This window comes from Gopherus flavomarginatus, chromosome 10, assembly GCF_025201925.1.
Source record: "Gopherus flavomarginatus isolate rGopFla2 chromosome 10, rGopFla2.mat.asm, whole genome shotgun sequence".
NCBI classification, from domain to species: Eukaryota; Metazoa; Chordata; order Testudines; family Testudinidae; genus Gopherus; species Gopherus flavomarginatus.
In genome coordinates, this window is record NC_066626.1 from 9,428,469 (window position 1) to 9,439,934 (window position 11,466).

General features: G+C 51.7%; 1 protein-coding gene across 2 annotated transcripts in view; it reads left to right on the forward strand.

Moving 5' to 3' along the window:
• The window catches only part of COL6A2 (collagen type VI alpha 2 chain), a 53,551-nt gene extending 42,486 nt beyond the window's left edge, over positions 1–11,065 (forward strand). The window contains exon 28 of one of the 2 annotated variants that reach the window (XM_050916481.1): positions 8,409–11,065. In XM_050916481.1, coding sequence (XP_050772438.1) covers positions 8,409–9,016 — 608 coding nt within the window. In that variant the 3' untranslated portion in view covers positions 9,017–11,065. Of the gene's footprint in view, positions 1–3,725; positions 4,753–8,408 lie in introns of those variants that run through there. The other variant, XM_050916482.1, reaches the window with a different exon arrangement.
• The last annotated feature ends 401 nt before the right edge of the window (positions 11,066–11,466 follow it).

The following is an 11,466-nucleotide window of genomic DNA, read 5'->3' on the forward strand; positions in this document are numbered from 1 at the left end:
GCTCAAATTTTAATAGGTCATCCTGGTGCATAGAAGTGACTGTTGTATCATTTGTTTTTGTTTTTAAACCTTCCCATGATTCCTCCTGTTCTGCACTCTGATTTTTATTCTCTAGAAGTTTTCTCAAAGCTGCTACTTTGGGAGATAGATTAGGTATGAACTTTCCAAGACAATTAACCATTCCCAGGAACCATTGGACATCTTTCTTTGTGTGGGGACGTGGCATCATTTCAATGGCTGAAATCTTCCTCTGATCAGTTTTTACACCTTCGTTGGAAATAATGTCCCCAAAAAAATCAGTTCTGTAACCCCTAGAACACATTTCTCCTTATTTAATTTGAGGTTTGCAGCTCTAGTTGCATCTAGGACATCCTGAAGTCTATAATCATGTTCCTTCCTAGTTGAGTCCCAGATGAGGATGTCGCCCACTGATGTGTCAACGACATTATTTCCATAGATCATCTGTATGGTCTTGTGGTACATTCTGGCACTGAAGCTAAGCCAAAGGGTAAGCGTAAGAATCTGTATCTTCCAACTGAGGTATTTAATGTGCGTAGTTTTGAGCTTTCTTGATTAATTTTAGCTGCCAAAATCCTGAGGATGCATCCAATATACTGAAATATTGAGCATTTGCAAATTGAGCCATAATCTCTTCTCTGGTTGGTAGTTTGACATGCTCTCTTTTTATAGTCTTGTTGAGGTCTCTGGGATCTAAGCATATGCAGAGCAGGCTGCTCCTTTTTCTCCACAATGACTAGGGAACTCACCCATTGTGCTGGCTCCTCGATTTTTTGTATTACTTTTATTGCTTCCATCTTTGCAAGCTCAGCCTTGAGTTTATCACAGAGTATGAACAGCGCCTTTCTGCATGGATGGACAACTGGAGGGATCTGCTTGTTTGTCTGGGATTCTGTGTTCACCCTGCAAGCAATCCAACCCTTGAAACAGATCACAATATTCCCGAACGAATGCCTCATCATCAAATTCAGTGTGATCTTGTAGAGAGAGAACAACTGATCTTGTACTTTTACAGATTGAGTTTCTCACATGCAGCCAGGCCTAAAGTTGGTGTCTCCTCCTTTGGCATTACAATGAAAGGGAGCCTGTACATGTTGTTTTTATGGTTGATGCTACCAGTTCACATCCCTTTCACTGGTATATTTGTTCCAGAATAACCAGTGACTTTTATTTTTGTTGGTCCCAGTTCTGGTCTTATTTTTAGTCTCTCATAATCTTGTCCAGACAGAGTCCTGTTTCAGTGGAATAATTGCTCCATTCACTGTCATAGTCAATATCCAGTCCCTCTCATCAGTCTTGCTAGATCCCAGCATGCCTGTGGAAAAAATCCTCAGCCAGATTGTCTTTAACTGAATGCACTTGACTTTTGTGCAGTTGAGATCTGCAGCATTTTTCAAAATGATTATTTTCCCCACATTTATGACAGCTTCCCAACTGTCTAGGGCCATGCTGGGATCCACAACTTCCACGTGACCGTCTGTACCCAGCCTTCAAATAGACGTAGTTTTCATAGCAAGTGGTTCCACTCTGATTTGACCTATTCTGGCTAGCTGCCTGTGTACTTAGTACATGGGGAACCCCTTCTGGTAAATTCAGCTCTCTGACTCGTGCTTTCAGAGTTTCTGCTGCCCTGTATATCTGGAGAGGTTTTTCTAAAGTTAAGTCTCCTTCACAGAGAAATTTCTCTCTTAGAATCATTGGGAGCATTAAAGACAATGTGGTGAGCGGACAGAGTCTCTGGTCAGAGATAATGTTTTCTTAATTCTGTGACATATGGCTATTAGTATCCTCAAGGGCTTTTTTGTTGGTTTGGCTTCGTTTGGGTTTTTTTGCATGCATGTAAAAACGGTGTCTCTCTCAGAGGTCTCATTCCTTTTTGGCTTGCAACGTTCCTCAAATGTAGTCAGTATTTTACTTAACGTCATACTTCCACCGTCTCCAAACTTTAAGTCGTTATAACTATCCAATGCTTCCTCCCCAACAACACACAGAAAGATTGATGATTTCACTTTATCACTTTTCTCAACTGCCTGAATCTCTGTCTGAATTTTTTCCAGTTCTCTGCAACTTTGCTGGACTATGACAGACTGGATGGAGGTTGCAACATATCCATTTTTGGCTTCTTATCCCCTTCTTAAGCTAGTCGACCTATTGTTGTGCTTAAAAAATACATTCACAAGCCTTGGTTCTTCTCTGTTTGCTACTCCACCTGCTCCCCTTGTCTCTGCTTTCAGTTTCAAACACAGGAGTTTGACCTCACTGTGAGGTCATCTCCTCATTCGGCACTTCTCATGCCCTGTAATGATCCTGGGATTCATTAAACAACCAGCCAGGGAATGAGAGAGGAATAAAACTTACAGTAAAGAAACTGGAGAGGTCTGGGCACACCTACACTTACTTGGGTTCTCCACTCCCACTTCCAGGGCACCTCTCTAAATTCCTGTATTCATCATACTATCCCCTATGAGAGAATGTCTCTAAATTATAATCGTCCACAAACATGTCTCTACACTCAGGTCTCCAAAGTGGTAGGCCAACCTGCGCACAGCCGCTCGGCATTGCAGAGCCGGCCCTGTAAGGAGCTTAGCCGCATACTGCCCCCAGGGTACATCGCTCAGAGGATGCAGCCCATGGAGCCAGCCAGGGCCGCCCAGAGGATTCAGGGGGCCTGGGGCAGGGCTGAATTGCCGCCAAAGAATGAAGTGGCAGCAGTAGAGCTGTGGCACTTGTACTCACTGGGCAGCACTTGCTGCCAAAGTGCCACTGAAAACCCGGAGTGGCTTGCGGGGCCCCTGCGGGGCCCGGGGCCTGGGGCCGATTGCCCCACTTTTTCCCTCCCCCCGGGTGGCCCTGCAGCCAGCGGTACCACACATACTCCCCACAGGCATAGGAGGCCTGCAAAGGTTTCCGCCCCCCAGCACTGCTAGCTCCCCAGGGCAGCTGGGCCTAGCAGGAGCACCAGAGCCTCAGGCCCTTCCCGTGCACAGGGCTGCGCTTGCTGGAGAACAATGTATTTATTGCTTTGGGGCCCACGCTCAGCATGTGGGGCTGAGCACAGAGCCCACCTGAGCTGAGGTAAAGGCTGAGGTGGAAACCATGTTAAACTCTGTGGGTCTCGGGGGGCCCTTCTAACCCAGGCAACCAGCCACTTCAGACGAGCGCTGCTTGGAGTCCAGGGAGCAGGCTTGGTGCAGTGCAGGACTGTAGCCTATGTTCGTGGGGTGGTTTCTCATGGAAGCATCGTTAGCTGCCCATGGCTGTGCCCTGATGCACTCTGTTGAGTTCTGCATGGATTGGCCCTGGAAATGCACTAACAGCTGCCCAGAAACAACCTGGCAAACCCTGTCTGCTGCCAGCTGACCCCTTGCTCAGAGGGAGGTCGGACAGTTTCCTGCTTCAGCAGCTCTCCTCATAGTGGGAGGTGCAGGAGGAAGGAGGGGACATGCATCAATAGCTGTGTAGAAGCTTCATACATTTACTGCAAATCCTCTTCCAAGTACTGTCTAAGGGCCCAATCCAAACCCCATGGGAGGCAACGAGCAGCTCTCCCTTCACTTTGTGAGATAGGGCTGCAGCGGAGCTTCCAGGCTTTGGTCTTTGCTTCTCCCTCCCGTGCTGGCTGTCGTTCCTACAGTGCAGGGTGCATAAGAGAACTGAGCAGCGGTGCTAGCAAGCCCTGAAAATATTCTTTTGACGCTCACTTGCAGATGGCAGGAACCCTGGGAATGCAAACCCACTTATTTTCCGCCCCATGGAAGAGGAGGTCAAGATACATTTCCCCTACACCAAAGAGTCAATCGCCCAGTTCCTAAACTCTACGCGGGAAATCCAGGACCCCAGCATGTACAGCCAGCTGGTGGCCACTTTGGCCTATACCGCCGAGAACGCCAAGTTTGCCACTGGACATGAGCGGCAGGAGTGGATTGACCTGTTCATTGACACTTTTAAAATAGTGCACAGTGAAATTGTGGGGGATCCAGAAACCGTACTGGCGCTCTGCTGAGCTTTGCAGTAGGGACAATGTACAAGGAGTGGCCGCTGAGCTGGAGCAGGCGCTCTTGGGAAAAGCAATGTTCCCTGTAAACAGTGCCTCTAGAGAATTCCCCTGAGGGCTGGGTACCATGATGGACGCATTGAGCTTAGGAGAAGCCCAGAGAATCTCAGTTGCTCCCAGCCAGTGGCAGGGGTGATTCTCTGCAGCGTGGCTGCCAGAGCAGCATGGTGCATCTTCCCAGAAACCAGGAGAGATGCTCCTGCTTCACCCACTATCTCTGCAGCACTTTTTAAGGGAACATTGGATGCTTGCAGAGGAGCTGTCCTGTCCTGAAGAGACGCTCTTATTCTGGCCTTCTAAACATGCCAAGCCTACAATGACAGACTAGCTTGTCAAATAGCCCTGGTGGATCCCGCCTGGGCTCTGTGGCAGAAGCAAGGAGATTGCTTGCTGATGTGTACCTGAGGGCCAGAGCGAGCCCTTTCTCAGCGATGGGTGTAGGGATGTGTGCTAACATGTGTCTCTTTTCCTACTTAGCTTTTGTTCTGATTGTCCTCGAATTTTCTCCTGTGTTCTCTTTTTGTGTTAACTAACCGGGCTTTCCTGGGGTTATACCAGCCCCGAGAGAGGCCAGGCTCCCAAGTGAGAAGCCCCAGCACGCTACCCCCTTTGCTATAATCACAATGTTTAATCACTCAACTTGCGCTGTAACCTGTGCTATTAAAGAAAAGACAGCAGTATGAGCGGTTCAGGGTGGGCCCCCTTTGTGTCTCCCTTGGCCTTTGCTGGAAAACGCCCTAGTCTCAACATGTGCCATGTGTCTTCGTCTGATTGTCATTGTGCCTGCATGTCGTGTCATACTTGACTTGCTCTTCTCACTGTCCTACAAGCCACATGCATAGTCCTAGGCGGGAAAATATAGCACATGTCGGAACGAGGAGCTAAAAGCTCTTACCCAGTGCCCGCGCCGTTCTGAAATATAATAATGTACCATACACGTGTAAGGCAATAGGTTTAAATATGCTGTAGTTCTGTGCCTGGGAAGTTTCTAACCAGCCGTGTATGCAATTCAGAGATATTATAGTCCCATCGTGTGAGCCTGGTCATTATAACCTGCTCCAAGGGACCACATGGGGAGAGTTTCAAAGGCACCTAACTCCCATTGACTTTGAAAGAGAGTTGGGCACCATGCTGCTACATGTGCTTTCAAAACTCTCCCCCATAGCTACAGAAGAACAGACCAAAGAGTGCAGGGTACAAATATTAGGTTCCAGTGGGTGAATTCTGCTAGTCCGCTGACATTGAGTTTGCTTCATTGCGATGACTTCGGCTATCTTGTGCATTTCATTAGTTACTATGCAGATGAAAATACACAGAACTGGACTGAACCTCCCATTGTGCAATGATGTTTGGGCTATAATGCTGTCTGCTTTCGAGGGCCTGAAGCGGGTACATTTGCCAGAGCACTAGACCGGGCCAGGAGCTGGAACTGGGAGTCTGCAAACCTCAGAAATGTTTTGTGACTCTGCACCCCAAATTCTGGCTAGAATGAGCCAGAGCTCTGGGGCCAGTGAAACCAGGCTGAGCACTGCATGGCAATAGGCATCCTCAGCTAGTATCTGCCATTTTCTGCTTTTGCTGCCAGCCTACCCAGTGGGAGGGAGCTCAGAGAACCCCAGCGCTGGCAAACATTGAGCAAAGGGCTGACGACGCTCGGCCAGGCTTTCGAATGGCTTGGCTTGAGCTTAGGGCAAGGGCTGGGAGCAGGGTGAGGTCCTACCAGTGGCTGACTCCATTTGTTCGTCTCTAGATGTAATCACCGTAGGTGTGGTGGGTGAAGTGAACAACCCCTCACACATGCCACCACCATTTTGGTGTGCGACAGCAAAGATAGCCTGTGGCTTTCGCTTGCTGGGGTGCAGCTGAGAAGCACTAAACTCAGAGCGTTGTTGCTGCTTTGGCCTGAGCCAAGGACACATAACTGTTGGCACAGGAGGAATCTCGTCTGGCTTCTGTAGGGCTGCCTGAGGTCTGACGTGTTTTTTCTGAACCAGCTCCTAAGTCAATACAGTTTAGTTTGTTTTAGCCAGGTGAGTTTATCCTCCTCTCCCTCAGGCTGCAGCTAGTTGTTTGGTTTCCCTGGTGGAGCTTGCCCGGAAAAGGATTAAAACAAATCAGCAGAAATCTAAGTCCCCAGAACATGAGAACAGTATCTCCGAGGGCAGTCTCAGTCTCTCTGCACAGTTCTGAGCCAGTGAGTGGGGATGGCTCCTGGAGAACCAAAACAAATCAGCAGAAATCTAAGTCCCCAGAACATGAGAACAGTATCTCCGAGGGCAGTCTCAGTATCTCTGCACAGTTCTGAGCCAGTGAGTGGGGATGGCGCCTGGAGAACCTGCTCTTGGCAAGCACCTCGCAGCCCCCAGGCAGGCTCTGATGCGGAATCCACGTCATTCCCTCTGTCTGGTGGTGCAGAGGACAGGTGGGGGGATTGAGGGGACGGATGATCTCGGGGGGAGGGGGTTGAGAGCGGGGGAAGGGTAAGAGGTTGCCGTGAGATTGCCTACCCTGAAATGGCTGCGGGGGCTCTTCATTGAAGGGAAACAATAAAAAGACATGGATGGAATTGCAAACAGGGCAGTGGGTGGTTCTGTCAGAGCTCAGAATTCCCCGTATGTAAAATCAGGTGTTAGGGGTGTGTCAGTGTGTGTGGCACAGGCTGGGTTATCTGCAGCAAAGCACTGGTGGTGCTTGTTCAGTTGATCTGCTTCATCCACTGTCTCCTTTCGACCTGCATTGCATGCTGCCCAGCGCCTCACTCCTGGAGCAGCCATAGCCTCCTCGCTCTGTACGCTGCAGGGGACGGACCCGTACTGCAGTTGCAGCAGGCTGTGAAGAGCACAGGCTGCCGGCCTGGGGCTGGCTATTGCAGGCCTCAGGGATGCTCCTTTCCTGGTGTAGGGGTGGCAGATTTGCAGAGCTTATTTGCAGCCCTCCTGTCAATCCCAGCGGTAGTGGATGGTAGCAGCCCCCATCCTTCACGGGGGAGGAGGAACATCGGACCAACCTCTGGCTGCACCCTCAGCCTGGCTGGCAGCTGGGAAGACAAATGATGAGTGGCAGCGTGACGCCAGGGACCACTAACGCTGAGGGGGGCTTGTCTAGATCTGCTTCTCCTGCCCATTCTTGGGGGAGCCTCCTGCCTAGGGGGGACCTTTCCCTCCCGCACCTGAAATCAGACCATGCCAAGCAGGGATCTCGGAGGCAGCTGATCCTCACAGAGGCAGGTGCATGATCCCCCTGACTCAAAGGGCAACCGCACCCATGGCTGCCCTGAGAGTGGAGCAACGTCCTGCCAGTGTGGGGGTGTGATGTGAATGGGCCTGAAGCCCGCAGATGTGCCCCTCCATGCCAGGTACGGAGCACGCCCATGTTCCAACCAGCTCTGAGGGCGCCCGGCCATTGAATGGGGTGGCAGGAGGCCCAGGCTGACCTCTCTGCTGCGGGCTACAGTACAGGGCTGAGGTGAGTGACGGGTGAGCCCCTTTCTGACGCTACCCCTAGCCCCACCCCTGGGACCGAGCTCTCTGCGCCCTGCTCAGCCAGCAGCTGGGCTCAGGAGCCTGGCCCAGCACAATGGAAAACCCACTTGTTGAGGACAGGCCAGGCAGAGTCTAAACATTCTTTTCCCCCATGGCTTCATCCCTTGTGCCTACAATCCATAGGCGCCTGCAGCTCTCCTGGTCTCACTGCTCTGGGGCAGGATCCCTGCTGGAACTGGTTGGTGGCAGGTCTCAGCCCTGGGACAGAGGGGCTTGGCAGGGGGGGAGTGGTCAGGGAAACATTCAAACCCTACAAGGCTTTGTTATACTCTCCCCCTTCCAACAGCCCCGGCCTGAGGGTGCTGGGGCTTTATGAGAGGAGCTCAGCGAAGACACACCCGGCAGAACAGCCTGTGCCCCCAGCTAGCACAGTGCTCCAGTGGATGACCAGACCACTGGGTTCACAAGATAGCTGCTGGGGAGCAGCGGGCTGGGCAAGGGCAGAGAGTCAGCCCCCTCTTTGCCAGTTCTAACACTGATTGGGGCTTCTCCTTCCACTGGACCGTGGCAAGGAGAGGGCTTCCTGGCCTTTGTCTGCCAGCCTTTGTGCTGGCCTGTCCCCCATGCCAGGGGCTGCCACCAGAGAGGCTGGGGTGAGTGCAGAGCGAGTGGCCTCCCACTGCAACATTGCATTGGAGTCCCAGAGGAGACAGTTGGGGCTCCAGGGAAGCAGCGGGGGTTGCCCCCACAAACACGCTACTCTCATCCAACCCAGGCAATGTGAGGAAATGGTGGAGCCCTCCTCTGGCTCCTTTTCCCCAGGCTCGATGTGACTGTTTTCCCTCTGCCCACAGAGCTGGCGGTGGCTCAATGCACACAGCGCCCTGTCGACATCGTCTTCCTGCTGGATGGCTCGGAACGAACTGGAGAGGTGAACTTCCGCAGGGCCCACAACTTTGTGGAGGAGGTGTCCCAACGCCTCACGCTGGCCAGGGGTGACAATGACAACATGAATGCACGGATCGCCCTCCTGCAGTATGGCAGCGAAAGAGAGCAGGAGGTGATCTTCCCCCTGACATACAACCTGACCTACATCTCAGAGGCCCTGTCCAATATCAGGTACCTGGACTCCTCCTCCAACATCGGCTCGGCCATCATCCATGCCATCAACAACATCGTCATCAACCCGCAGAACCAGCAGAGGGCTGCCCGGCGCAACGCCGAGCTCTCCTTCGTCTTCATCACCGACGGCATCACGGGCAGCAAGAATCTCAATGAGGCCATCAACTCCATGAAGAAGCAGGACGTCATGCCCACAGTGGTGGCTGTGGGGAGTGATGTGAACATGGATGTCCTGCTGAAGATTGGCCTAGGGGACCGAGCTGCCATCTTCCGGGAGAAGGACTATGCCAGCCTCTCCCAACCCGGCTTCTTCGACAGGTTTATTAGGTGGATATGTTAGTTCAGGAGAATGCGCACGTTCTCCATCGCCAGTACACACACCCATGATATTCCTTGGTTTGTTTTGTTCTCTTGCCACTCTATGGTTGTAAGCAGGTCCAGAGCGGTTGGTACAAACTGCCCTCTGGACTGTCTCTTTTTTAACCAAAGTTTGAAGCTGATTTTTTTTTTTATTTTCATGATGAACAACAAAATGTCACTCACATTAATGGTGCTAATTATAACCAAGATCAAAGAAGTATTCAGAGCCATACCATGTCATATGTCATGCCCTAAGCAAACTAAACGCTCCGTTAGGGTGTGTGCTGTGATCCTATGGGTGCTAAACAGCGGGGCAGCAAAACTTTCCAATTCAGCAGGAAGAAGAATCATCTCTGACATCCAAGAATGTGTCCAGCCACCTGCCCCACAGCCCCTCTCCCCCCACCTTCCCAAGCATTCTTAGGTGGAGCTTACATCATGCTGGGGGCAATACATCCCCACTGCTGTTGCTGAGGGCTCTTGGTCCGGGGATCAAGCTCAATGGTTTCTAAGTGGGCCTGTGCACTGAGCTTGGACCTCAGATTTATTCATAGTTAAAAAGAGTAGAAGAAAAATAATTGGATCCTTCATTTTCCTTGTGGCATCCCCAGGCTTTGACGTGTTCCACAGGTGAGCACCTTCTCTTCCCGCTCACCTCTGCCCCTGCCCTTGCTGAGGGGCTTCGGGGGTACATGCTTCTGGTACATCATGGTATGTCTTGATGTGACCAGCAAAGTGCACTTCCATTGCATTGTTATCTCTCCATACCAGGGGGTTACCTGTCCTCCTCCCTAGCAATGATGGGTTGGTCTATTAGCCCAAGTTCTGAACCATTCCTTATGCTCCCATATGACCCATTCAGCGCTACATCTGCCTTGCATTTCACTGGCCTCCTCCTGCATCCAGACTGTTGTGCAACTCTCCTTGTCGTGCTTCTTTCTGCTACCATCACCCATCTCTCCTGAGTGCCTGTGCATTTATCACCTCATGGGGAGGACCAGCACCCAGCCAGGCTCCTGATGGGGCGGTCTGAGCTGGAGCGCACCCAAGGGTGTGCATGTGAAACCAGGAAATTGCAGCTTAGAGCACATGTGCAACTGGGGTCGCCTGAATGACATCCAGCCTGGGACTCAGCTTGTGCTCTGCAAAATAAATCAATAAATAAACTACCCCACCCTAAAACTAATGTGTAGTTTGTGTGTCAATTGGGGCATCTCAAGTGGAGTCAAAGAGCCTGATCCCCCATGCTGATGCAAATCACCGTCACGCAACTGAAGTCCCATGCCCTATAACTCCTGAGTGAGTCCCTGCATCACTAGGGGGCTAGGGTTGTTTCTAAGAAGCCTCTGTTCCATAGGAGCTTTGTGCTTGGGGAGACAAATAAGGAAGATAATGTCACTGACCCGTCCCCAGCCGTTACAGCATGTTAGTCCTGGCTGGACAGAGCCAAAAGGGGCAGGGATTTCACTGGGGACACTCTCCACCAGCCTAGGAGATTATTGTACTTGCAGAGAGTTGAAGGGACTGACTATGTCATTCCATGACACTGCCCACCCAGCACATCAAGGGGATTGGCTACCTCATTCCATAGTGACCCTGAATGCCCAGCCACCTATCTAGAGACTGGGGGAGCTGAGGAGCACACTACATTTCCATAGACACACCTGTTTTGCCAGTGCACTCAGCAGACAGCCCTGCTTTGTCAATGTGATCAAGTTTGGCTGTTTTGGGTTAAATTTCACGTAATTCTTGGAGGTGGGGTAATGAAATGTGGTTCTCCTTATTGTATGAGTCACGTGCAGGAGAACGTAGCATATCCTGATGACTTCTATGGGAATTCTGTGTCACTGCTCAGTGCAGAATTTTGCAGAAATCAATGTTGGGTGAGCAGAATTTCCCTTTTTCCCCACAGAAATGGGCTGCAGAGATGATGGCTGCCACTAGGGGCCTTTGGACCCTCAGAGCCCATCTCACAAATACAGGACAAAACCGGGGGGATGGGGAGGGAACTGGAGGGTCCCCAGGAGCTGCAGTTCCCAGCATGCCCAAGGACGGAGAGGGCAGTGAACAGAAAATCCAGCTTCAGGCTGTTTTTCCCTGTGGATCCCTGGGCTCTGGTGTGTGTGTCTAGGCCAGCAGGCTATGGGGGCCGTGACTGGGCTAGGGGGAAGGGGGTTGTGAGTGTCTGGGCTGTGGGGGCCGTGGCTGGGCTAGGGGGAAGGGGGTTGTGAGTGTCTGGGCTGTGGGGCCCGTGGCTGGGCTAGGGGGAAGGGGGTTGTGAGTGTCTGGGCTGTGGGGGCCGTGGCTGAGCTCTGGGGACTCACTGGGCTGGAGGAAGGAGCACTTTCAAGCTAAGTCTCCTTATCTGCCCCTGGGCTCCATGGACTGGGTCAAGCAGCACTTTCAAGCTGTTACCCTTATGTGTGCCAG